This window comes from Labeo rohita, chromosome 6 (assembly GCF_022985175.1).
Source record: "Labeo rohita strain BAU-BD-2019 chromosome 6, IGBB_LRoh.1.0, whole genome shotgun sequence".
Classification (NCBI taxonomy): domain Eukaryota; kingdom Metazoa; phylum Chordata; class Actinopteri; order Cypriniformes; family Cyprinidae; genus Labeo; species Labeo rohita.
This window is the reverse complement of record NC_066874.1, coordinates 8,265,764-8,292,950: the sequence shown is the minus strand read 5'-3', so window position 1 is coordinate 8,292,950 and position 27,187 is coordinate 8,265,764. Positions and strand designations below refer to the sequence as shown.

At 37.5% G+C, this 27,187-nt stretch overlaps 2 protein-coding genes across 2 annotated transcripts in view; one reads left to right on the top strand and one right to left on the bottom strand.

The window, feature by feature from the left end:
- Nucleotides 1-571: 571 nt before the first annotated feature.
- Nucleotides 572-4,352, bottom strand: zgc:112416 (uncharacterized protein LOC550509 homolog). The gene is made up of 9 exons (XM_051112686.1): nt 4,199-4,352; nt 3,976-4,033; nt 3,640-3,713; nt 3,285-3,479; nt 2,169-2,280; nt 1,784-1,929; nt 1,514-1,698; nt 833-890; nt 572-742 (listed from the first exon to the last, which is right to left on the bottom strand). Exons 1-8 carry the CDS (start codon nt 4,253-4,255, stop codon nt 845-847), a joined length of 873 nt encoding a protein of 290 aa, XP_050968643.1. The 5' UTR covers nt 4,256-4,352; the 3' UTR covers nt 572-742; nt 833-844.
- An 818-nt stretch (nt 4,353-5,170) lies between these two features.
- The window catches only part of pcnt (pericentrin), a 46,670-nt gene continuing 24,653 nt past the window's right edge, over nt 5,171-27,187 (top strand). Inside the window, exons 1-25 of the mRNA XM_051112119.1 lie at nt 5,171-5,386; nt 7,995-8,168; nt 9,816-10,010; nt 10,800-10,949; nt 12,078-12,173; nt 12,276-14,216; nt 14,402-14,590; nt 14,719-14,814; nt 14,927-15,070; nt 15,725-15,973; nt 16,149-16,235; nt 16,362-16,596; nt 17,073-17,173; nt 17,256-17,367; nt 17,561-17,807; nt 18,020-18,098; nt 18,316-18,532; nt 18,756-18,955; nt 19,164-19,597; nt 20,925-21,528; nt 21,613-21,822; nt 21,974-22,126; nt 24,403-24,549; nt 25,812-25,972; nt 26,112-26,293. Coding sequence (XP_050968076.1) covers nt 5,339-5,386; nt 7,995-8,168; nt 9,816-10,010; nt 10,800-10,949; nt 12,078-12,173; nt 12,276-14,216; nt 14,402-14,590; nt 14,719-14,814; nt 14,927-15,070; nt 15,725-15,973; nt 16,149-16,235; nt 16,362-16,596; nt 17,073-17,173; nt 17,256-17,367; nt 17,561-17,807; nt 18,020-18,098; nt 18,316-18,532; nt 18,756-18,955; nt 19,164-19,597; nt 20,925-21,528; nt 21,613-21,822; nt 21,974-22,126; nt 24,403-24,549; nt 25,812-25,972; nt 26,112-26,293 — 6,451 coding nt within the window. The 5' untranslated portion in view covers nt 5,171-5,338. The remainder of the gene's footprint in view (nt 5,387-7,994; nt 8,169-9,815; nt 10,011-10,799; nt 10,950-12,077; nt 12,174-12,275; nt 14,217-14,401; nt 14,591-14,718; nt 14,815-14,926; nt 15,071-15,724; nt 15,974-16,148; nt 16,236-16,361; nt 16,597-17,072; nt 17,174-17,255; nt 17,368-17,560; nt 17,808-18,019; nt 18,099-18,315; nt 18,533-18,755; nt 18,956-19,163; nt 19,598-20,924; nt 21,529-21,612; nt 21,823-21,973; nt 22,127-24,402; nt 24,550-25,811; nt 25,973-26,111; nt 26,294-27,187) is intronic.

The following is a 27,187-nucleotide window of genomic DNA, read 5'->3' as shown; positions in this document are numbered from 1 at the left end:
AATTTCATAAAATGGAACAAACGAAATAATGTTTTACTAAAAACGGCACACAGTTTAATTACTTACATTTATATCTGTATATTCCGTGTATGCGGGTTTACAATGTTTTGGTTTATGAGTAATTAGTTAAACAGCTAAATATTTGGCGGGACAAATCCTGCAACCAATCAGATGTGCAACTGAGCATCACGTGTCTCAAAGCTGAAGAAATATAGAGTGGGTGTGCTTGATTTACTTATTGAATGTTCTATGTTAAACCTTTTTCTAGCATAGAAGGAATGTGAAGTATTTTAAACACTTACTTGACATGACATACACTCTGTCTTAGCTTCAGCTAGCTTTATGTTGCGCAACACAGCATTACACAATATACTGCCTATTTAAATATAACCTTATGACTACACTACAAAGACATGAACTGTAAATTTTAAAAGGGTCTGCTGTATGGCAAAACAGCCAGGACAACTACATACCAATGACTTTTTTTTTAAAAAAAAACAAAAAAACATTTACATTAAACTGAGCACTCATTTTGAAATATCACTATAATATAATTTATTAATCTTTCAGTCAAAACATACAACCACATAAAATAAAAAAAATCCCTAAGAATAATAAAATGAAGTAACTGTATTGTCAGTTGTAAATTAAATGTAGGATAACTGGGGGAAAAAAACATTCATGTCAATGTGTCATCTGTCTTTGAAGATGAAGAGAGATCCATCTGCCCTTGGCAATTTGTCTGGAAGCAACGGGAAAAAGGTATTAGGAGCACTGCTTTCTAATATATTAGAAAAATAATTTAAATGTAATAATAAAATAAATACTTTACTTTATGTTTAACTCAGAGTCCAACTGGGGTCCTGGAGTTCACAGCATCAATTCCCATTCTTCAAGGCAAAACAAGTTAACATGAGAGTATTATGATTATATGTGACCCTGGACCACAAAACCAGTCATAAAAGTAAAATTTTTTTATAAATTGAGATTTATACATCATCTGAAAGCTGATAAATAAGCGTTCCATATATAAATATATATATATATGGATTAATATATTACAGTAGGAAATTTACAAAATATCTTCATGGAACATGATCTTTACTTAATATCCTAATGATTTTTGGCATAAAAGAAAGATTAATAATTTTGACCCATACAATGTATTGTTGGCTATTGCTACAAATATATCCATGTGACTTATGACTGGTTTTGTGGTCCAGGGTCACGTATGATTCACAATGACTGACCAGTGAATGGTTTGAACATTGAAACGTAGCACAAACTACACATAACTAATGAATTAAGAGAATTATACTGTGATTTTTTTGTTTATGACAAAAACATTAGTAGCTATTCTACAGTATGTGTAAGATCTCACTATAAGCTCTCATGTATGAACAACATATGTAATTTACACCAGGTTTTGTAAATGATAAAGTTAGTCCCGTTGTAAACTAGAGACAAAAAGTTTTTTTTTAATTTATTGGTATTATTTAATAATGACTCTTACGTGTTTAAGGGTGGCAGAGTTACAGGACCCATCATATTCTGCATTGTTGGCTGATGATTCCCGCCTTGTCCTGCTGGCATCAAAGAGGGCCAAAAAGAGTAGCCGATTGGAGGAAGAGGGGGTACATGGGAGCCGTAGTGATGGTGATGATGGACCGCTCCTCCTCTTACTGCTGAATGAAGGTCCTAAACAACATCAAATTAGCATTGTTTTATTGTGAAATGAGCAAACTTGGTTTAAGCTGAATAGAACATGTCTATAGATGGTTACCTGCCCTGAATGTGAGGCTAGAGGTGTGACTTGACTGGGGTTTCCTCCTGGGTACATTGCCATTGGTGGAAGAGCTTTCAGCATCATGTTGTGCATGATGATCTGGTGCATCTGAGCATTCTGCATGAGCATCAACTCAACCATGTCTGTCATCATAAGATAAAAAGTAGAGAGCTTTTTGCCTAGTTTTTTTATTTTTCAGTCAAGCAACTTGAATCACTAGGTACAGTACTGTTCAGATTTTTTATGTTTTTTTTTTTTTTTTAAAGAAAAGTATTATGTTTACCAAGGCTGCATTTATTTGATACAAAATGGAGTCAAACACACACACATTACTTTTTTGGCTTTGTATGTAATAACTTTTTTTTCTGTATTTGATGTATACCTTCTTTAATACTTCCTGATCTGTAGGGGGAAGTTTGTGGGGGTGGGATTTGTGCTATGAGAGGCTGTTGCTGTGGTAACTGCTGGATAATTGTGGCTGGCTGTTGAGGAACCTTGTGTAAGGAGAAATAAAATTATTAGAAAGGGCCAGCAACAAATTGTAACAGACACATACATACACAAACGGTTTATATGTACACCACCAGTCAAATGTTTCTGAACAGTAAGATTTTTAATGTTTTTTACAGAAGTCCCTTTTGCTCACAAAGCCTGCATTTATTTGATCCAAAGAACAGCAAAAACAGTAACATTTTGAAATATTTTACTATTTAAAATAAATGTGAATATATTTTAAAATGTAATTTATTTCTGTGATTTCAAAGCTGAATTTTTAGCATCATTACTCCAGTCACATGATCCTTCAGAAATCATTTTAATATTCTGATTTGCTGCTCAGAAAACATTTATTATTTTTAATTATGTTGAAAACAGCTGAGTAGAATTTTTCAGGTTTCTTTGATGAATAGAAAGAAGAACAGCATTTATCTGAAATAGAAATCTTTTTTAACATTATAGATGTCTTCATCATCACTTTTGATTAATTTAAAGCATCCTTGCTTTTAATCCTTGACTCCAAGCTTTTGAATGCTATAGTGTATAATGTCACAAAAGCTTTTTATTTCAGATAAATGTTGATCTTTGGATCTTTCAATTCACCAAAGAATCCTGAGAAATTTCTAATTACTGGAGTAAATTTAGTTTTATCACAGGAATAAATTACATTTTAAATTATATTCAAACAGAAAACCGTTATTTTAATTAGTAAAAATATTTCAACATTTAACTGTTTTTGCTGTACTTTGGATCAAATAAATGCAGGCTTTGTGAGCAGGAGACTTTTTTTTTTTTTTTTTAAAAAAGAAAAATCTTACTGTTCAGAAACTTTTGACTGGTAGTGTAATTGTTTTTAAACAGCTATATTTCAGAACAGCTATAAAGGTATTTTAATGAAATGGAATAGTAAATATTAGAATATATTCTTTGCTTGATCAAACCAGTATGACTAAAGGTGCTAAAAGAGAATATAACAACTGGAGGATGAGAAAACTTTTCATACAGTTTGTTGAATGATTCGAGGGGGCTGAGGGACAGGGGGAGGGAGATGAGCAGGTGGAGGTGCAGGTGGTAGACTTTGGTGAAAATGAATAGGAGGCACAGGTTGGAGTGGCCCAAAAAGAGGCTGATAATGATATTGCCTATGAGATCCACCCCATGTGTGTGGCCTTCCCAGATCCTCCATCATATGCTGTTCCTGGTGCGTACACATAAACATACTCAAATACACACTAATATTTCTATGTACTATTTACATGACACTTCAAGATTGTCTTTGGTTTAATTATTTTAATAAGTTAAACATACATTATATACAGTGCAAAGAACAGTTTTTATATAATTTCTGTGAAACATACCCTTAATCTCTGTAAGAGGTTTTTCTTCCGTCTCAGAGCACTGTGTAAAGCATCTGCCTGCCCATCATAAGTTCCTATGACATCAAAATATAAGAAATTAGTATATGTTGTATTCTGCATTTTCAGTATCCTCAGCTGCTTTCCTTGTTTTTCCATGCTAGGTTTTATTTAGGCTTGGAATAAACCATTGAGAGGATTCCGATTCAGAGCAGGTCAGAATTTCAGTTGAAGAGTCAAAACACAAATAATTTTAATCATGTAATATAGTACCTAAACTACTCTCAAAATTCTAAAAATACAGTGGAGTACAAAAAAAAATCACAACTGTCTGTGTACTTGCGGAAAACGCTGAACCTTCTCGTTCAATGTTGTCATTTCTCTCATTCTCCAGTCTCTAAAAAGCAGATAAAAACAGATGAGTCTGTAAACATAGATGATATAATAATGAAGCTACACAGTATTTGTTTGGTCTCATGATAGAATGCTGTCAACAAGAAAGAGAGAATAATGTGTCAGTTATGTATAACTGAGAAATATTTATCACATTAAAGCAACTTACCTTTTCCAACATTTTCAATCTCAGCCTTGTCATTTGATCAACCACTGGGTCTGCCATTTTTAAAAAAAAAAACTTTGTAGATACGTTTATTTAATTATTGTCCATGTTAGCTGTAGAAGAGTGTCTGTTGTCAAAACATATCTGTGTTGCAGAGTTCTTTGCCCGGCCCTCAAGTTGCTAAGTTACATTAGAAATCCAGACCGAGGCTCTTTTGTTTATGGTGAACCCACAATAGAGTACTCAAAAATAAAAAATAAATAAATAAATGGAAGAACATAATGCAGTTTCCAACAAAATATTCTGAATTTGTATTTTAGTAAAACCTCAAAATGTAATCATCGAAAGGTTACAGAAACTTTTTATTTATTTATTATTATTATTATTTTACATAAGCAATTATGTGTTTTGAGCTTTTCTAAATTTATAGCATTACATTTTATTTGTAGTCTTGAATAATGTTATAAATATAATTATAATTATTACGTTTTATGTGGAATTGACAATTGTAAATATTAGTAGATATTTATTATATCTTTATACTCCAGAGATAACCTGGCGTAACATTTACAGTTTATGAGACTAGGCTTTATATTATTAGTGAAGAAAACAACTTCAGTTTCGATTCTGAATTCAGTCGTTGTTACTGGTTAATCTTATTCACCCGGGCTTTTACCCGCGTCTCTCATTTGTCAATCACAACCACTGACTACCACAACAAATACACAGCCTACGTAGGATGTCATTTCTCTCTATCCTGCACCGCAATAGGCTCTAGAAGTTGTCAATCAAAGGGTCATTCTTGCACACGCTTTCTAATTGGTCATTCAGGCCCAATGCATTTGAAGGAGGGCGTTTTGAAAAGAGCAGGTGTATTTCTGCAACAAGAAATTTCATTGGCTGACAAGTTCACATCCTTTGTTCTAATAGGTTCTCGCGGACTGTCAATCCGATAAGGGCGGGGATAAACACACTTCGCGGCCATGTTGAAATTACACTGACAGTTACTCCTTAGGAAAATCTTTGAACTCACAAAACATTGCGGAAAATTCGTTTAAGGAGTTTTACAGAAACACAGTTCCAGTCTGACCGGCGTCCCCTTGAGTGTTTCCTTCATTCCCATGAAATTCCTTGATCCAGGAAATGGATCAGGATGAAAGGCAGAGAAAATTAGAGGCCGGACGAGCAAAGGTAAGCGCTAACATTAGCAGAGTAACTTTACATAGGCTAGTTGTGAATTTGAATATTCTTTTGTTTTTCTTTATGTTTGTAATTGTATCAACTCCCTCGTCTATTTAGGTGTTTTTCCTTGCTTCTATTTGAGATTCACTTGTATTTCGGACAGCCACAGATGTCACAGTCACTCCCATTGTTCTTGGTGCACAATGTCTTATTATAAAACTTGTTTGTACGAGGAACTACTCAGTCCGACTCAATTTATTACCGTATCTGTGCCTCATAATTTTCTCATAATTCAGTGTGCTGAGTTTTTTTAATATCATGCCATAGTCATAATGGACAAAATGAGGCTTGAACTCTAAATTTCTTAGTGTAAGTTGCGTCGTTCGTTTTCACTGCTGCTCAAAATCAAAACGGTCGTCTTCAGCTGGACGATTTGCGCTTTTTTTTTTTTAATTGTTATTATGTAGATTTGGGTATTTATTTGGTTTGTGTTTAATTTTGGAGTAAATGTATGTTGGCTTTGCAGCAAAAACTTTCTTTTAAGCTTATGAGGCTGTCTTACGTTGCGAATAAAGTTATATTTGCTGAGGGGAATCTGATACAACCCTGTCTCTAGGCAGGATCAGTGCAGCTCACAGGTATCTACAGTATATATTTAGCTCAAGGGAGCTTTTTACAGGAACTGCACTTTATCCGCAATGAGAGGAAAACAGAAATGAAATGGCATCTTTTTGTTTGTTGTTTGTTTGTTGTTGTTTTACGCTTCAAATGTTGTACACAACACGATATAGGATACATGTGTATTAACTAAATGCTTTGTCATGGTTGAGTGATGATATTTGGTCCACAGAAGAATACTGACTGGATGTTATTTATGAAGAGACCTGCAGGAGGCACCATATGATTAAAACACCAACATTGCAAGGATGAATTTCAGGACTCAATGTAAAAATTATTTACTTACATTTAGACATTTACTTACCTCAATGTTTTAATCCTATATTATATTTAGTTTATGTGGACCACACAAAAGTGTACGTTTATTGTATGAAAAAAGTACTCAGTCGTCTTTTGTGTTCCATGGAAGACAGTTGTTATTTGTAGCATAAGGCTGAGTAATGACAAAATCCACATCTCATTTTGAGGCAACACATTTTTTTTGGCACAACAGAGCTTGTATTTTTCATTTATAAGTTATTTAAAATGGAATGTATCGTTACAGTTTGTTAATAATATCTTACTTTTAATTTGAACCAAACTATGAAATCTCTCTTGCAATTGCAACAAATCCTGATATACAGTACAGCATTCACTTGCTCTGGGTCACTGGTTCATACTGTCAAACACTGAATTTCATCTTGTAACCCCAGCCGCATAAAATGCATTAATCTTCAAGCAGTTAACATTAGTTTATGGGATGTTTCTGAATGGCTGTGAGTTGGTAGATTGATTTAGCTCAAAGATTAACCTGCTCTTGAGTGGCTTGCTGGTTGCCATGGATTTTGTTACTGGTCAGCAATCAACTACCCTGCCCGTAACAGAACACTAACTTCAGTTGTTATTACATTTTAGGTTATATTTTTATTTAATTCACATATGCATGCCATTTTAGTTACCAGTGGATTTTGCATAGATTGGCCTGAATATTGTATGCAAGTCGCTTTTCTTGACACTGTTTGTGGCTTGTGGTCCCCCAGGCTTTCTTCATATCAACATCTTATGTGATTTGACAGTCAGTGGGCGAGATACAAACTGATTCCCTACATGTTTATGAAAGCAGGTCAGATGTAATTCAGTGGAATAGCCTGCTCTTGTGTGTGTGTTGTGTGGTGTTTTTTTTTTTTTTTTTTTTTTTTATTTATTTATTTTTTTTTTTTTTGTTTTCGCTGGTGTATTTATTCATACTCCGATCTGGGTTAGTCCGAAGGGCAGCTTTAAGTTAGGTCACAGTATGTGTATGTATGTTTACGTGTATTCGCTCCTCCTCTCTATTTTTCCTTTTTCATTTGATTTTCAGTGGCTTCTGCAGAGCAGAGCACATCTCTCCACTTGGTGGTCTTAATGTTTTCATAGTTGTAGACCTTCCCAGGAATCATATTGTGTTTTGTTTGGTTGATGGATTGTTGTCATGTGACTATTTTAACAGCCTTAGGGCTTTTGGTGATGTTTGTTCATAGAAGCACCATTGTCATATTTGGACCAGCAGGGCTCATTTGAGCTGCTTTTAATCTGGAATAAGCTTCTTAAGGCAGCTGTGAGAAACATCTCTTGCAGAATTGTGCGCTCCACGTTTCCGTTCTTGACGATCAGGGATTCTCCAAAAAAGGATGAGATGATGTTTTTTTTTTTTTTTAGAAGATAAAGAACCCATCATTTTTCCTGCTCTAATGTCATCCTATTTGGATATCAGCTTTTTAATCTGGTCTTCTTGTTGTTGTCTTTCACATTATGGACTAAATCAACACTTGAAATGTTAATCATGCAGGACTCAGGAGATGCATCAGTTTGACTTTTGACATGTCTCATGTTTGAAGTCTAGCACAATGCTGATTCTATGTTCTTGCTATCTCATCCTGATGTACGTTTCCCTCTACCTGACTCTCAACCTCTGGCGCAGCTTGCTAACTTTAGACAGCGCCGGGCAAAAAGCGAAAGCTCGAGCACGCAGAAAAAGACGCCGAAGAGGAAGGGCCAGACTGTCCAGACGAATGACCGGCCAGCGCAAGAGCGCCACCTAGAGGAAACCCAGACAGACGATTGTCATGGAAAGATCAACAAAGAACTTTCAGAGGTTTGCTTTTAATTTTAAAGGGGCTATGTTTAGGAATTTACATGTCTTAATCACTTTTTCATCACCATTATCTGAACATCTTTAACAAAACTTCAAACAAGATCTTCCCTAACTACTGAGTTTGTCTATGAAAGCCTGTAGTCCAGTAGACTAATTTTTATGTAAAGGACTTGGGATGTTTTTGCTGGGAAATTTAAAAGGATGGGCATTTACACACGTGTCTGATGGTCTTTCTTCCGATATGACAAGTTTTGAACAGTGTTTAGGTTATAGTGTTCGGGTTAATGTTGAAAAAGATATTCTGTACTGTAATGTCAGTGTGTCATGCAAAGGGTTAATGGATTAATTAAAACTGTAGTTTTGCATAGCCAGATCTATATAGTCTGATGTCTCAATTGTACTTTAAAATTTACAGGGGAATTTACAGGGGAATTTTGTTTTTACCTTTGTAATGGCATTTTTAGAAGTATGTCATCCTTTGTCAATTATTATTATTATTATTATTATTTTTTTTTTAATATTATATTTTATAAGCTTTTTAATTTCTAATTAAAACAACATAATAAGAACAGATCAGTTAAGAAAAATAAGTTACCAAATGAAATCAGTATTACAAAAGTGGCACAAAGAACACAAGTGGCTTGTAGGTGTGTTTTCATGTTTAATGAGACTCAGAGGTGGCACTGGTGCAATCAAATTCATAAATTGATGTTGAGATTAAGATTTTAAATAAGATTTTGAATATAGAAATATTAAATGATTTAAATACTGAAAAGCTACTTTAAAAATGAAACCAAAACTGCCAGTAGGTGGCAGCAAGTCACTGATTTAATTACTCATTCATTCATTTGATTTGTTTGAACAGCTGATTCATTCAGGAATAAAGCAAGTGACTGTCTTTATGAATGGGAAATTGAATCATTGACTAGCTAGTTTTGTTTAAAATCACACATTCATTCATAAACACAACACTGCTGTGTTTGAATGGAGATGCTCAGTTCAGTTGTGACGTTCAAACCATTTTCGATGATGAAATAGAGCAAAATCACGAAATAGTGGTATAGTCAGGCAATGTAAGTCGCTTAATATTAACTCCTCTAACTCCTAATGTTAAATCAGTATCTCATTTACAAACTCCATTAAAAAAACATTTAAAAGCATTAAAAGTCACTCGTCTTAGTTAATCGCAATCTCACAAAGTTCCATTATAAGCAACAAATCTCTCTACACTGCACAATTAAGCTCTTATTTACACTCTCGCTGCACTTTATGAAAGGATTCATGAGATATGTCTGTGATGCCCTACTCAACGTTGCAAAAACGTTTCCCTTAGCGCAAACACAAATATGCTGATCGAGTCACTCGCACCTAAATATGCTCCTAAATATCATTTCATAGTCGCACGCAGTAGTTTTTAGTTGCAAATGTGTCTGAAATGGTTGTACTGTGGTCATGCATTTAAACATTAAGCATACAATGTCACATGCAAATAGCATGTGTACACCAATACAGCAAATTTCACATCTATAGCATGCATGTCTGTGTTCCCTCCCCATCTTGAAAATAGGTCAGTTAGCATAACATGGCTAGGGGCAATGTAGTCATGGAAACATGGTAACTGTAGAAATTATTTGTCTGAACGTTTAGGCATCACCCAGACCTGATGGCACAGACAGCAGTGTTCCAGAGGTCCATCAATGCAGCAAAGAGGAAGATGAAAGTGATGCCCAGGAACAGAGGTCCTCTTCTGGGTCTTTGGCAGAGTCAGAGCTGCCAGATCAGGCAGAGGACGACCTTGCAGAAATGATTATTGTTGCACATACTGGCAAGGAACAACTGAAGGTAAAACTTTACCCTTTAAAGAACACATAAGGCAGATCTTATGCAGTTATGTTTTCCATCACTTTTATACACGTTTAGGTCATTTCTGCCCATCCATAAGATCAGAGGCTGATCAGGCACATTAGAAAATAAAACAATTTTATTTTAATAATTATGTGAAATAATTTTTTTTTTTTTTTTTTTTTTTTTTTTTTTTTGTCAAGCTACAGAGTGGAAACCATGTCTAACACCTTTCTTAGATAATGTTGTATTGATTGGTTCACTTGAAATTTGACGTACATGTCTGTGTGTGCAGCGATATGCTTTTTTTTTTTTTTTTTTTTTTTTTTTTCTTCTCCATGATACAGTCTTTATCCTGAAATAGAACAGAGAAAGATTTTCTCAAAACTGGGTTACATCTGTCCGTTTGAATGGATTAATTTGTGGTCATGGTTACGCACACATCTAGAAACCTGAGGCAGAGTTCTGCTTTCTGGAGCGTAGTGTTTACCATAATTGGTAGAATTCATTTTTAAAGCCTCTTTTGATGCAGAGGGAAAGGAAGAGCCAATTAGATTTCATGGATGAGGTTATACGTATCCTCATTCTGTGTGTTCATTCCAATCATGGATTTAAGGATTATGATTTCTTGCTCCAGGAAGCCTAGATTTCTAGGTGCCAAGAAGTGTTTGTGCTTATTTTGTATAATGTAACTCGCTGGCTGGAGGCCAGTTTAAAAATATTGTCGTTGTGAATGTTATTTACAGATGCTTAAAGAATACTGTTGAAATTACTTAATTCTTCACACAGCAATTACAGGCTGCGGTAGAGAAACGGAATGAGATCATATCACAGCTTAGTAAGAACCTACAGGTGGCACTGCAGAGCAGAGACCAGGTGCAGCTGGAGGCACAGCAGCTCACTGGTCAGATTCAGGCACTACAACAGCAACTACAGCAGGTAAAATTCATAGTTATTTAATAAAAAGTCTCTTGAGTGTATCCCTATCTTGCACCTAGTCATGAGCATTGAGCAATGATTTGTTGAAACAGATCTTAGTGTAATTTAATTGGATTGCTTTACTACTACTTTATATTTTTGATCTTAGAAATATATGGGGTTTGAAAGAACTAAATGGGGAAAATGCTAGTCTCAGTTAAGTATGAAAAATTGTTTCTAGAGTTGAGTTCTGTTAAAGAAGTCCACTTCCAGAAGAAAAATGTACAGATAATTTACTCACCCCCTTGTAATCCAAGATGTTCATGTCTTTCTTTTTTCAGTTGATAAGAAATTTCTTGAGTTTCTTGAGGAAAACATTCCTGAATTTTTCTCCATATAGTGGACTTCAATGGTGCCCCCAAATTTGAACTTCCAAAATGTAGTTTAAATGCAGCTTCAAAGGGTATTTGATCTTCTCTGCATGTTCACTTTGTAAACACTGGGTCAGTACATCTGCAGCGATGTAGGATGATTTTGAAGTTGGGAAAGAAAACGAGATGGGAGTTTTTTGACATACCCTAACTAATTGTAACCATGTTGAACCGGTAAAAAAAACATTCCGCACAGACTTCGACAAGACGAGCGTTTGAGGTTAAAAAGTATATACATTGTCAATTTGATTAGAAAATGATCTGATTATTAGAAGATGACTGATCATTTTGCTCGATAAGACCCTTTTTCCTCGGCTGGGATTGTTTAGAGCCACTTGAAGCTGCGTTTAAACTGCATTTTGGAAGTTTGAACTTGGGGGTGCCATTGAAGTCCACTATATGGAGAAAAATTCAGGAATGTTTTCCTCAAGAAACATAATTTCTGATCGACTGAAAAAAGAAAGACATGAACATCTTGGATGACAAGGGGGTGAGTAAATTATCTGTAAATTTTTGTTCTGGAAGTGGACTTTAAGAGTACTCCTGATCTGTTTAATATGTACAGTCTTTAAATGTTTTGATCTTCCTAATGACTAAATGATCAAAACCTTTTCTTAGTCGACAATGTGTAACAAATCAGCCATTTCTGTTCTTGTTCTTTATAATAGAACACAACATTGTAAGAGTCTAAATGAATGAAATGTAATGCTGCTTACAGGCTAAAGAATACCTACGTAGCAAAAGTCAAGGGTGTGTGGATATGACCCAGGCTGTTCAGAATCAGCTGCATGTACAATTGGAGGAGTCACAACAGGTTAGGACACATGTCTTTTTAACAGTTAAGCTTGTCATTGATACAAAATATGCACTTTTGTTTTATCAGCATTTACTGGAATATGTTTCATTTGTTTTATAGATGACTAAGGAGCAACAGTGCCTCTTGGCCCAAAAAGAAACTGAGATTACAGACCTGCAACAGAAGTTGTGTGTCATGGAAAAATCCCTCTCTCAGCTTCAACATGCCTTTACACAGAAAAGTGCTGATCAAAAAGATCTAAGTCTTGACCAACTTGGTTGTTTAGATTTATTCACTATGTTCCCAAATAACAGTCCTGACTCAGACTCTGAAGCTTTAATGCAAAGCCTTAGAGCTGAGCTAGAGGAAGAGCGTAAGAACAGACAACGAGCTCAAGAACAAATAGAAGCATTTCAGAAGAGGGTACATAGTCTGGAGAATGAGAAGACTCTGATGGAAGCTCATCTGGCTGCTGTTAATGAAACACAAATCAAGGAAGCCCAGAAGTATAAAGCGGAGAAAGATGGACTCAACCAAGAAATGGCTAGATTAGATGACCTTGTGAAGGAACTTCAAAATCGTCTTCATGAAGAGGAGGAGACAGGCCGCCACATGCGTTCCAAATATGAAGCTGATATTTCCAATTATGATCTCAGGCTTCAGACTCTGGCGGAGGAAAGGGAATTGAATGTAGCCCAGCTAACCGAAGCTCACGAGGCTGCTCTTAATCGTCTACAGAAGGAGCATGCTGATGAAATCCTTCGCATCCAGGAGCTGCTAAACCAGGCCCAAAGTCAACATACTGATTCTCTTCATGATGTTTCCAAAGACATACTCTGGAACAAAGTCTCCAAAGAGGACTACAATGAGGAGACAGCCACCGAGAGTGCTGTCAGAGACAACTATAGTTTTGACGTCTCTGCAGGTGGTTTCCAGGATGTTCTTATGGAGCGCTACTTGGCCTCCGAAGGGCCTCAAGAAAGCTCATTAATTGAAGAGAGTGTGGAGGAACATAGCCTGATTGAAAACTCTGAGACTTCCAGGTTTGAGTTAGACAGTGAGGTCATTTTTCATGCTTCAGATGTCCCAAACAATGTCACATCTGATGGTGATAAGTCAGGACTATCTGTAGTTCATGGCATTGAAGTGCATCAAGCTGATGAAATGTCCTTCACTGATGCCCAGTGGCAAAACTCAACCTCAGTCGTTGAAGAGCTGAATGAGAGCTCAGGCGCTATGGACTTGGCTAAAGAGCTTCTGATCCAGCAGTGCCAAGACCTGTCAGAGCAGTTAGAAGAGCGTGAACGACAGCTTGAGGTTCTTCAAGAGGAGGTTCGACACTCTGCAGAAGAGGTCGAGGAGGCACGGGAACGTTGGAGCAAAGCTTCAGAGGAGCTTGAGGTAGCTAAGTGGGAATTGGAGGTGGAACACGAGAAACGAATTCAGTGCGAGGAAGTTATCAGCCAGAAAATGCATGAAGAAGACAACCTCAAGAACATACTGAGTCACCTGCAGATCCAGAAACAGCTGCAGGACAATGAAAGCTTAATGCCTGACAACACTGATTTCAATAAAACCTCAATCTTTTTGTCTGTAGAGGAGTTATTAAAGGAGCTAAAGGAGGAAAATGCCCAGTTGGTGCAAAAGCTTAAATGTCAGGAGCAGCTAGCCAAAGATGTCCATGAGCAGAAGGCAGAACATGAATCTGTAAATGGTGAGCTTTCCTCTTTGCAAGCTCAGAGAGATGAATATCTACTTCAGCTGGAGCATCAAAGGGAAAAAAACCAAGCTACTTCAGTGCTGCTTGGTCAAAAGACCTTGCAGGTGGACGAAGCCAATAGAGAGCTTGAACAGCTCAAAGCTGAAGTAGAGGAGAAGGTTGAAAGGTTACAGAACTCTGAGAAAGAGAAGACAGAACTTGAATCTAAACTAACGTGCCTTAAGGAGAACCTCTCTAATATGGAACAGGAGAAAGCTACCCTTGAAAAACGTCTCCAAGTTTTGGAGGAACAAGCAAAGAGCATGGAGAAGGTTCTAGAATCAGAACTGAAGAACTTTGAGGTTTGAATCTTTTAAAGCTCTTTTGAAACATAGCATGTATTTAATGTGTAAACTAGGGCGTAAAGTATAGTATTATAGAATTAACAAATGCATACATTTGTGTATTGGTTTAGAATGTCAAAAACCTGGAGTATTTTAAATAACACACATGTGGTCCTCCAAGTAACCCCTGTCTTTCTCTTCAGCACCAACTTGAATCAAAGAATGCAGAGCTCAAGGAAGTTAAGGAAGCACAAGAGAAGGCAGAAGAGGAATACATGGAGAAGGAGAGTGCCTTAATGAAAGAACTCATCACAGTCAAACAGGATCTGGAAGAAAGACAGAAGCAACATGAGGAGGAGAAGAAAATTCTGGAAGACAAACATCAGAAAGAGGTAAAAAAAAAAACAACGGTTGCGACAGATTGAGTGAAGACAATTGGGGGGGGGGGGAAGTTGTGTAATTAGTTGCATGAAATTTTTGCATTCATAAGGGATGACGTCTCCGGTTTCTCTACCTCCAGGTTAAATACTTGAATGTACGTTTTGAGCGGGAACTTTCCGAGCAGTCTGCTCATCTGGAAGATGAGCAGAAAAGACAGATCAGCATGATTAAACAGGTTGAATAACCTATTATTTAACTTCATTTACCCTAGCAATGTGCCCACACTTTCATATGAATCAAAAATTTGTGTCAGTCTCTTAATTTGTATTCACCGGTCTTTGTCCTAGGTCTATGAACGAGAACATGAGAGGGAGCTGACACAACTGGCAGCCCAACATAGTGAGGAAATTGGCAGACTTAAAGATGAACTCTCCAGGGAGCTGCAAGATGGCCTGGAGGCTGCACATCAGGCTGAGCTGCTCCAAACACAAGTACTTGTTTGATCTCAGGAATTTTATTTGGTTCCCAGGGTATGTTTCGGAATGTAATACTGACATGCTGCTCAATACATAGCGTTCAAAAGATTTTGAAAAGAAGAAATTAATACTTTGATTAGTCAAGGATGCATTAACACAAGTTAACAGTTTTGTATTTTTAATCAAACAAATGCAGCCTTGGTGAGCATAAAAAAAAAAAAAAAAAAAACTTTTTAAAAATCTTACCTACCCAAAACTTCCCAACAGTAGTGTGTATTTTTAATGGTCTGAGTAATGGAATGCAGTATTGGAGTAGTATTTCAACAACTTGCATAAGTTTTCACATTGCTGTTTATAGTATTAGATAAATTATAATTTAATTTTAAAAAACAGTGATGACTGCATGGGTTTCCAATTGAAGTGCCAATTAATGGTATTACCTTCCATGTAAACACTGTGGAAATTTAAATGCCTTTTTCTTGGCCAGTTGACTGCTTCTCTAAGCAGCACAAGCGCATGAGTATGTGTGTCTGGCAAGAAATATGTGTACTGCATTCCTAATATGCCTTTCTAAACATACCCATATTTTAACTGCTTTCCTTCACTTCAGTTAAGCCCTTACCACCATTTCTCTTGGTCATGTTGATTGGTTTTATTGTTCCCAATCAGAGCCAGCACAACCTGGAGCTTGAAGCCTTGCGTTTGAGTTTGACCAACTTGCACACGGCTCAGCTGGAGCTTTCTCAAACCAACATGCAGAAAGATAAGGAAGTGGCCCTCAGTGAGCTCCAGACCATGTTACGAGAGAAATGGGCACAGGAAAGCGCCATGCTGCAGACGCGCCAACAGTTTGAGCTGGAGAGAATCCGGGAGCAGAGCCGAGAGCAGGAACAACGAAACCAGCAACTGCACCAAAAAAGGGATTGGTGAGGGTTTGAACCCTAGTTTAATATCAAAATTGTGTTCTTTTTAGTATTAGTTTAGTAGTGTGAGAATGCAGTGGGATGTGCGTTTGCTTGACGTATTCACGTGTGCGGGTTTTTAATTTTATTTATTTATTTATTTTTTAATATAAATTGGTATGTTTTCTTACCGTATAGATGATCTGAATCGGGAATGGGAGAGGAGAGTTTTGGAAGAGAAGAGCTCAGTGGAACAACTGCAGGCCTGTAAACTAGAGGTGAACTTTTTTTTACCTTTTTCTTTAAATGTGCAAACATCTAGACCCACTGAAATATTGTGGCTTGCCTAGAATCAAGTGTGAAACAGGCTTGCAAAATGCATTTTTCTTTTCTTTTCTCCATAGGATCTGAAGGCTGAGTGGCTCTTGGAGGTTGAGAAGGTCAAGACAGAACTCCAGAGTCAGTTAAATGATGCCAGTCATAAACTGAGTGAGACCAAGGCGGCCCTCACTGATGCTGAAGCAGCTCTGTCTGAGACACAGGGCAGGCTAGAAGAACTGCAGAGTTCCAGAGATGAAGAGATCAAGAACCTGGAGAAAGAGCTCAACCAGGCCCTGACTGACAGAGATGCTGCTGCACGTGAGTATCATTTTAAACAACTAAATTACACCATATTAACAGTGAGATGTGACCCTGGACCACAAAACCAGTCATAATGTTTGTTAGCATAGGTACAACTACTTAATTCTGGAATCTGAGGGTGCCAAAAAAAAAAAAAAAAAAAAGTACTGAGAAAATTGCCAGTAAAGTTGTCCAAATGAAGTTCTTAACAATGCATATTCCTAATCAGAAATTAAGTTTTGATATATTTATGGTAGGAAATTGATAATGTCTTATGCCAAATGATTTTTGGCATAGAAGAAGAATCGATAATTTGGATCCAAACAATGTATTTTTTTTGGTTATTGCTACAAATATACCCATACTACTTAAGACTGGTTTTGTGGTCTAGGGTCACGTATGGTTTTCTGGTCCAGTTTATGTGTGTTTTTCAGACCAAAGCAAACAATCAGCAGGTCTTAAAATGCCATAAATTCCCCTCCTTTTCCATTCAGGTGCAGTTGAGGAGTTGGTTACATGTCACAAGGTGGCACTGAAGGAGCAACAGGAACGTTCCCGAGCCCTGGAAAAGAGAGAAAAAGAGCTCAAACAAGAGGTACCATCTTGCATTTGTTGCAAAAAAATTGCAATGCAAATGTTTTGTTTTTGTTTGTACTGATGCAACATCTTTGTGAAAGGTTGACCGTCTGCAGTCGGAAAAGGAGGAACTGAAGACCAATTCAGAACAGGAGATAACAAACCTCTGGTCCCAGCTGGAGAGCATGAGAACCAACAGACAGGAGCTCGGAGGCAAGCTGGGCTATTTCCCTTTAAACCATTTTCTGCTTTTGAATGTCCGTTGGCTGAGACTACTGTATTGTTTTACTAATTTATTATTTATAATGAAACCAGTTTTATTTCCTTTTTGTTTTTTGTTTTCAGCAAAGTTCCTATTATTTATGTTGACGTGAACTACAAAGACCTTGTTATTCTTTCTCGATAGAGCTGAAAGAGCAGTTGCTAGCACGCTCGTCTCGTGTTGATGACATTGAGAGACTAAAACAAGAATTCGCTCAGCAGCGGCAGGAAATCAAAGAGCAGAATGAGATTGAGCTGGAAAACCTCCGCACCTATTTCGAGCAGAGACTCCGGGTCACCGAAGAGAGTCATCGAGAAGAAATCGCACTCCTGCAGCTGCGCCTAGTAGAGGGAGCCCTGGAGGACTCTGTGCTCAAGACAGGAGATGAAAGGTTTGCTCAGATTTGCAGATTCTGGGGTTATGAACTTTTATTTTAGACTATTTTAGTGTTGTTAGTGATTTTGTCATTTGAGATCTTGCTTTGTGTTTGTGCTTGCATTTTACATTATTATGCAATTGAGATTCAAATGCCTCATTTGCCAAATGCCAATTGTAGAGAATATAAGTAAACTAGAGTCAGGGTAACACAATGTTATTTTGTAGTTTTCTTTCAGAAGGAAAGAGTGATGATGACAGGAATGATGCTATGGAAGAGATCACAAGACAGCTAGAGAAACACAAGGTGAATTGTTTTAATTGGTGGTATATTTTGAGATGAACCCAGTTTTCCCATAATTTACTTGTCAGTGTTGCAGCAGTTCACATGAATCCAAAAGTCTTCCTAATCTTTTATCAATTTCAGGTGACTACCATTGACCAGTTTATTAGTATTATAAGAAGGGACAAGCTAATGCACGTTATGTGTTCTTTGCAAGTACTGTAACTGTGTTTATTTGTAGGAGGAGCTGGATTCCCTGCGGCTGCAGTTAGAAGAGAGGCACCAGCAGGAACTGGAGCAGCTGCGCTCCAGCATGGCTCTCACTTACAAAGAAGAACTACTCCAGGCTCGCACTGAGCTCACTGACCGATACTACAAAGACATTGACCAGCTCAACACCAAACATGCCCATGAACTAGAACAGCTCCGTGCCAAACTCTCAGACAACCATATCAAAGGTAGAGCTTTGTTCGATGTGCTCCAAGCTTTGCATTTATTTTTTTAACACCTTAGCAACCACATAGCACCATACTAAAAACCACAGAAAACCAACACATTTTAGTATTATAAACATACATTTTTTGTTAAAAAAATCTATTTCAAATAAATGCTGTTCTTTAATATAACAATATTAAATAAGTAAGTAAAGTAATTTTTTTTTTTCTCTCTCTTTCTCTTTAGAAATAAACAAGATACGGCTACAGTCTGCACAGGACGTAGCAAGGCAGGTGGAGGCTGAGGTGAAGGAAAGGACTCTTGAGTACCAGGCCAAGGTGACCCAGCTGGAGAACCATCTATCTCAGCTCTCCCTAATGCACTCAGAGGAACTGAAGAAAGTGGCGGCGCAACACAAAGAGCAGCTCAGTCAGATGGAGGAGACAGTAAGTGTGTGCATAACAGCAGCCCTTTATATGTGGTACAAAAGGGCTTTGGTGAAGATTGTTGCCAAAGGCTGGTACCACTGTCATAAGGTGTAGAAATAGTGGTCATGCTGTAGCTGGATGAAACACACCCTTTAGCAATACTGTAGTATCAGTGGTATCTTTATGAATACAGTTAATTTTGACCACTGTTCTTTTCCCATTAAAGCATCAGAAAGATGCTGCTGAAGAGTTAAGGGTGCGTCTTGAAGAGGCGGCGAAGGCAGAGAGGAAATGTGTGAGTGAGGAGTTCACTAAAGAGCATACCCAGCTGAGGGAGCAACTCCAAATTCAGGCAGATGAGCACTTGGCATCCCAGAGAGAGGAGCTTCAGAGATCTGCCCAGAAAGAGAAAGAGGAGTTGGAGCAGAAGCTTCTAGAGGTCCAAAAGCTCCTTGATGTGGAAAAGGAGAAGCTTCAAGCCCTGCAGAAGAGTGTGGAGTGTGAAGAGAGCCCTCAGGTAGTGGCGTTGAAGCAGAAACTCCAGGCTCAATACGACAAAGAAATGTCCACTGCAAAGAGCGCCATGGCAGCAGAGGTGAAAGAGCTGAATGCTCTACTTCAGGATCAAATGGAGAGCAAGCTACAAGAGGCCTTCTGCAGGTCAGAGACTGCATTACACTAAAACATGTTCATATCATTGGCAAATGTGATCCAGAGGCACTTAAGTTAAACCTTAAGACCTATTACTGTTATTTAGGGCTCTACAGCACGACCGTTTCAGTCGTATTCAGTATTTGCGATTGAAATCTACTGCGTGCGACTATTTAAAATATTTAGGAACAAATTGTAGAGAGAGTAAATAAGATTCATTGTGCACTGTAGGGAGCTTTGTTGATTATAATGGAACTTTGTGAGATCGATGAACTAAGATGAGTTACCGCTTTTTAAGGCAGTCTGTAAATGAGATTGATTTCATACAGGAGTCAAATAAATGAAGTTAATATTAAGTGACTTGCATTGTCAGACTGCTCTTTCGTCATCAAAAACAGTTTGAAACGAGCCACAACTGAGCTCCTACGCGCCTCCATCCAAACACAGCGTTGTTTCATTTATGAATGTGCTCTTTAAACTAATCTAGTGAGTCAATGAATCAATTACTCATTCATAAAGACAGTCACTTGCTTTATTCCTGAATGAATCAGCTATTTGAGCGAATCGAATGAATGATTCCGTAATTAAATCAGCAACTTGCTGCCACCTACTGGCAGTTTGTTTCTTTTTAAGTATCTTTTCAGTTATTTAAATTTAATATTTTGCATTTAAAATGTTATATTTAAAACATTAATCTCAACATGAATTTATAAATTTGATTGCACTCATGCCACCTCTGAGCCTCATTAAACGTATGAAAGTACACCTAAAAGCCACTTTTGTGTTGTTCTGTCCACTTCTGTAGTACAAATTAATTTTAATGCTGATTTCTTTTGATTGGTAACATTCTCGTTCCACTTGTTGTTATTGTTTTAATATAGGAATTTTAATATTTTAGAAATGTACTGTTTTAATTAGAAATTTTAAAAAGCTTATGAAATATAATTTTGTTAAAGATGACATACTTTTAATAAAATGGCACTATAAAGGTAAAAACGAAATGTACCTGTAAATCACTTCGTCAAATATCGCCTCATAATGGGAAGGCTCATTTTTTGATCAAATGTGATTTTTAATTAGAAGGTGCTCTTGAAATTTTGACACTGCTCCTAAATTGAAAAGTGAGTGTAGAGCCCTGTTATCTGTACTACTTAGTATTGCTTGTGTGTGTTTTTTTTTTTTTTTTTTTTTTTTTTTTTTTTTTTTTTTTAAACACCAGTGTAATTGGTGGCCACTTTTTCTTGTGCAATAAAACATTTATAAAACAATGTACAACAACAAATGGAGAATGGCTGGAGTAAATGTGCTAATTATCATCTGTATGTCATGCATGTAGGCACCAAGAAGAGCAGAAACAACTGGAAGAGAAGTTGACCCTTCAAAGAGATGCTGCCTTGGGTCAACAGAGAGAAGAGCATGGTGTGGAGCTGCAGGCCCAGAAAACACTCCTAGATGAGAAAGCTGCACAATTAGAGCATCTTGAAAAGGAGTGTCAGAAACTCAAAATACACCACCTGGAAGAACTGGAATCCCTGAGGACCAATCACAAAACGGCCTTAGAGACCTTGGAGATGGAACTTACAAATAAACACAAGGTAGAGCTTGACAAATTGGAGGCGGTCCTTGAGGAGACCAACCTGGCGCAGCTTGAAGCTCAAGAGGCGGAGCTTGAGGCACGACACAAACAGGAGAGGGAGGAGCTTGAGGAGAGGCTGTTGGCAAATATGGATACACTGGAGAGCACTTACTTGAAAGAAATCCAGGCAGTGCGGGATGAGAAGGATAGAGAACTGCATGACCTTGTAGAGCACTACACTGGAGAGATTGAAAGGGTGAAAAAGGAGGAGCAAGCCATCAGAGAGGACCTCAGAAGTGAGTTTGCAAAGGTGCATATGGATAAATTCAGTGCAATGGCAGCAGAATTGAATCAAGCCCATCAGGTAAGCACAGGTGCATGTGTTTAATACGTTGGCGATGAAAAGTTTATTGCAGGAGAAACATCTAGTGTTACCTTGCTCATGCAGGCGGAGCTCTCTGAAGCAGTATCCTCTCAGAGGGCTGCTCTTGAGGATGAGCATCGATCTGCTTTGGAGGCTCTTCAGCAGCAAGTAGTTGCTTTAGAGAAGCAGCATAGCGCCGCCCTTCTGGAGATCACTGATCTTGCTACTGCAAAGGAAAAGCAACAAGGGCAACAACTGGATGTGCTAGCTACTCAACACCAGCAACAGCTACAGGTATGTATTCAGGAGGGCAAGAACAATGAGTCTGGCTGTGTCATTTTCATTTGGATGTGTTTAGCCTTCAGCATGGATTTAGCATAGAAAAGTCTTGTTTAAACCGTAAGAAGATAAGAGTTTCTTTCATTAACTCTCTTCTCTACCTCAGGAATTGAGAGGAGTGTCTGCCAGGGAGCTGGAAGCTCTCCGTAGGGAATTAGAGGAAGAAGCGTCAAGGCAACGCCTCCACTTCCTGGAAGAGGCAGAGCTTCTCAAGTGCAAGTCTGAGGAGCTGTTGCAGCAGAAAATTGCACAGTTGAAGGTGAGAGAAGCAAGTAGCCGTAAAGCTGTTGTTTCTTATTAAAGTGAACGTGTATTCAGTGTTTGGGAGAGTTACTTTTAAAAGTAATGCATTGCAATATTGGGTTACTCCCTAAAAAAGTAACTACGCTACTTAGTTACTTTTTATGGAAAGTAATGTTACATTACTTTGCAAAGGGCCTAAAATTAACACTTGCCAAGCGCCAAATGCAAGTAAACACTGGCGTTGGCAAATATATGTAATCGTGTCAGTCGCCAGCTATAACAATGCAAGTAGTAAGAACAACAGCCTGTTTTTTAAGAGACTCGCTGTTTCTGACATAAGCAAATGAAATGTTTTCTGGAGACAAAATCATAATGACTGGTTAGCGTCAAGAGTGAATCAAATAATAGGATACAAATGGGCTGATAAGGTCAGAGCAGTGTGATGGCTAGCTTGTCCCTAGATTCTAACTTTTATCTGAGAAGATATTGTTGCTTTATTTCGGAAGATTAAGTTTTTCTATCTCTTATTCTTCATATCCTGAGAGTGTGGTGACCCATACCTGGGGTTACACCGGAACGGAAACATGATGAGTAAACATCAGAAAGCCATGATTCTCTGTTTTACGAGATATGGTGTTTCTTGGACAATGGATAAAAGAGGGACTGGCTTGAATTTGATACTGTACGCCTGTTTTACTCCATTTGCAGTGCTTATATGGTGCATATTTTTTTCCCCGCTCATGTTAACGGATGTGAGCGTTAACACTGCACATGGTTGCGGTCTGGCAGTAAGTTCCAGAAGCCGTGCTTCTGCAGCAGTACAGCAGCTTTATTGTTTGGTTTCTGCGTAGACCTGCATGTTCACCTCTCTGATAATCACTATGCACGAATCGGTGGGCGGGGCTAAACAGGCAGTCATGTCGATTTTCTTCTGCAGAGGCAGCACTTATCCGCCCATTACATCATAAGAGTAGAACTTTCCAAAAGCTGTCATTTTGGCAGACAAGCTGTTTTTAGACTAACAAAGTTTTGAGTTCTGAAACTTACAGGATGTTTTTATAATAAAATAACCTCTTATATGTCAAAAGATCAAGGGGATTTTGGTTTCTCAGTTCATGGCCCCTTTAAGCAGACTGGCAGGCTCCCTGTCAATGTCTTCAATTCAGCTTGGTCAAATTGGTCATAAAAAAAAATCTTCAATATCTTAAATGTTGTGTCAGAAGGACCAGAAAAACATTAATTGCTGTACAGCTAAATTGATAAATAAAGACTAAGAACATTACTTGACACATTCAGTATATAGATTTACTAGTATTAGCGCAATTAGTATTGCCTTTAACCATGGTTTAAAGGCAGTAAATACATGACTGTACTAACGTATAAAAACAGCATAATACATTTGCAGATATTTAGGGAACATGCCAAGTTCACGTACTACTTTGTCCAAAAAAACAATGCTACAGCCAGTTATACTACTTTGAAAAACCATCTAACCATCTAACAAACACTGACAACAAATTAGGCTTAAGAAGGAGCATAGCTTGTTTTACAGCATATCGCATATAGCCTGTATCTTATTGAATAGGTGTTCATTCATCATAGTTAATTTGACTTGAGAAAACTTGCTTTTTATAAAATTCTTTAAACTTGTCTATGTTGTGATTATTGCTGTAGCGTAATGTGCAGTATTTTAATATTTGTGTATATGCTACTCATAGACATGGTAATGGACAATAGCTAAGCTTATTGGGGGAGGGAGTTAACATCTGGAGCAAGGGGACGATCCACTCTAAGCTCAAATTAATAATAATCCCCACCCTGTGCTGTAAATTATAGCCTCCATCATTCACAATAAACCTTTAGATCTGATGCTGTCAGACGTTTGCGTTGACCTTGTAGAGTTGTCCTCTAGCTGAAATCTGTCAGCAAAGGGGCTTTCTGAGATTTTACCCTATTTGGTTTATCAGTTGGCCACTTTCCCATTGGAGCATTAGAGAGGTCTTCTCTCAGTATTAATCCTACAGATGGAAAGACGTGTAGGGACACGTGAGCAATGGCTGACTGATTGAGGATTTGAGGTTTGTGTGGGTTTTTTGTGTGTGTGTGTTCTGTGATTTATCAATGATCTTTTTAATTTTTTATAGAATTCACTGGGTAAGTTCTGATCTAAACATTTGGCTTATGTCTGTTTTGAGGGTGAGAATGTAAAGCTCCAAAAGAAGTGATATTGAAGTCATTGCTACTCTGCCTGTTTCTTGAATATTGCCCATAATGTGTATGTGTGTCTTTCAGGAGGAGAGTGACCAGGAAAAAGCTGTTGCACTTGAGGAGCTGGAAAAGACTTTAAAACAGCAACACGAGCAAACTGAACTCGCCTACAGTGACAAGATGAGCCAACTCAATGCACAGCTACAGCAACTGGACACTGTAGTGTCACAGGTACAACACACAATCAATCAGTTAGTCAACTTGCAATACAACTACAGCAAATGACCAAAGTCAGCTTAGTGTAACAAACCTGAATATTTTCTCTAAACTCTCTAATAACTGTTGCTTTAAGTATTCAGTATTTTAATTCAGAAAAGCAAAAGCAATGCTTTTGAGTTTTTTCAGTGTTCATTTCTTTTTTTTTTTTTTTTTTTTTTTATATCTAAAGCCTGGAATGTACTACAGAACATTTTGCACTAATTTGCAGTCTAAATGCTAGTTGGCTAAAGTCAGAGCCATCATGCAGAATTTGGGCAGGCACAGATTGCATAGAAAAGTGTATATTGGCCTATATTATATTTTTATTTATTTATTTATTTTATTGCCCATTTACAAAGTTGGCAAGTGTATGATGCCTAAAATCTGTTAAAACTGATATTTATGAATCACCAAATGTAACAACAAATTCTAATAGTGGGCTGCTAAATTGCTAAAAGATGTTAAATGTTAATATAATATAATATAATATAATATAATATAATATAATATAATATAATATAATATAATATTAGTAGTAGGGATGTTACATCAAAATCCCACAATGCGATAATATTGAGATATGAAGTCTATGATATGCTATTTATTGTGATAATTTAAAAAAAAAAAAAAAAAAAAAGACAAATGAAGAGGGTATATTATTTTTGCTTTACACTACAAAAGGGAAATTACAATACTTCACTAATTTCTACACTTGAAAGAGAGTTTGAATTTGGACTGCAGTAATGTTAACCATTTAAACCGCTAGAATCTGGTTTTCCAGACAGTTGAGTTGCTATTTTTAAGGGGGTGTTTAGGATGCTGGTACATAAGAAGTAGTGGGTGGGAATAGTAACAAAGGGTCTAGCTAAGCTTTGGTAGAGCTGGTTGTTATGGTTACATCTTTGCACACCTTTTGGCTGGTAGAAATACGCATTCTTACAGCAACCTTATTTAAATGCACGCTACATTGTCTCATCGGCTTTTGCTGCTGTTCTCCCACCTCTTTTTGGCTTTGAATCTTTCAGGCTCATACAAAACAAGATGCAGAACTTCGGGATCATCTACAGACATGTTTTCTGTTTACTTTGGCTGCAAGCTTATTTTGATGCTTCTAGATGTTAACCTCTTCCCTATTTGTTAGTTGCATTGACGCCTCTTGAACAAATGCTTATGCCTTTCTTGCCTGTGTGATGACTAGTTTCCTGTCTGTGGCATCTCTTTTGCCTCTTCCTCAGCTGCGAGCAGAGGTGAGCGGGCTGCAGGTGGAGCTAGAGGGCAAGCGGGCAGAGATGGACACGCTGGAGACGCTCCTGCAACGCAGAGACCGGGAAAACCAGGAGGGAGACAATCTACTGGCCATGCTCAGAGCTGACCTCAACACTGCCACACAGCAAAGGTCAGCTGGCCTGCAGGGATACAGAAAAAGAGATTTTGGGGAACTAAATGACAGTCTGCATACTGTTTTAAAGAACAACTTTGTTTTTAAAACTTTTTATTTATTTATTTATTTATTTTTTAACTTTTGTTTCTGTCAGACAAGACCTGAAAACAGCACGTGACAAACTACAGCGGATGCTCGTAGAAATGCTTCGAATCACTATTGCAACAGAAGAGCATATCAGCCACAAGTTAGGGGCTTGTGTGTCAGGAGGTCGGGCTGGAGACAAAACGCCCAGCTCTATGACAGCCAGCAGTAGCCGTGAGTCACGTGAAACAGGTATGTTTCTGGTAGTCTGCTGAATGAAATCTGTATTGATCAACCAGTCTGAAAGCCATGTCCAATTGATTTGATATATAAAATGTATATAATATGTAAAGGGATAGTTCACCAAAAACTGTCATTTGCTCATACTCCACTTGTTCCAAATTGGAGTTTTTCTTCTGTTAAACACAATAGAAGATATTTTGAAGAATGTTGGTAACCAAACAGTTGCTGGCAGCCATGGATTTCCGTAGTATTTTTTTTTATTATTATTATTATTATTATTATTATTATTATTATTATTATTATTATTATTATTATTATTATTTTTATTTTATTATTTATTTATTTTTTTTCCTTACTATGAAAGTCAGTGGCTACTGTCAACCGTTTGGTTACTGTGTTCAAAATGTCTTTTTTGGTGTTCAACAGAAGAAAGGAACTCGCAGGTTTGGAACAAGTTGAGGGTGAGAGATTAATTCACACTAGGGCTGCCCTCGGTCAACTAGTAGTTGTTTATTTTAAGCTATTAAAATGAATAAGCTATTCGACTATTAGTCGCACGTATTAATAAACCATATAAATCCCAATGAAGAGCCTTTAATTGTATACATGGCCTTTATAAAAAAAAAAAAAAAAAAGCTTGCCACAGTTAGGGTTTGGCGATGTCTGCCAAATTGGCATCGGACAATGACTACAGTGAGACATTGCGATGACATCGGTGGGGTGGGGGAGGGGTGCCTGGTGTCCGACCCGTCAATCTGTATTCAGAAAGGCACGGAAAACAAATAACGCAAGCTACTAAAGGGACATGGTTGGCCGCTAACGGTTGCCTTTTACATTACAGTACATACATTTTCACTTACCACATAAACAGAGTAAGGAGAGATGATGGCAAATGACTTGCAG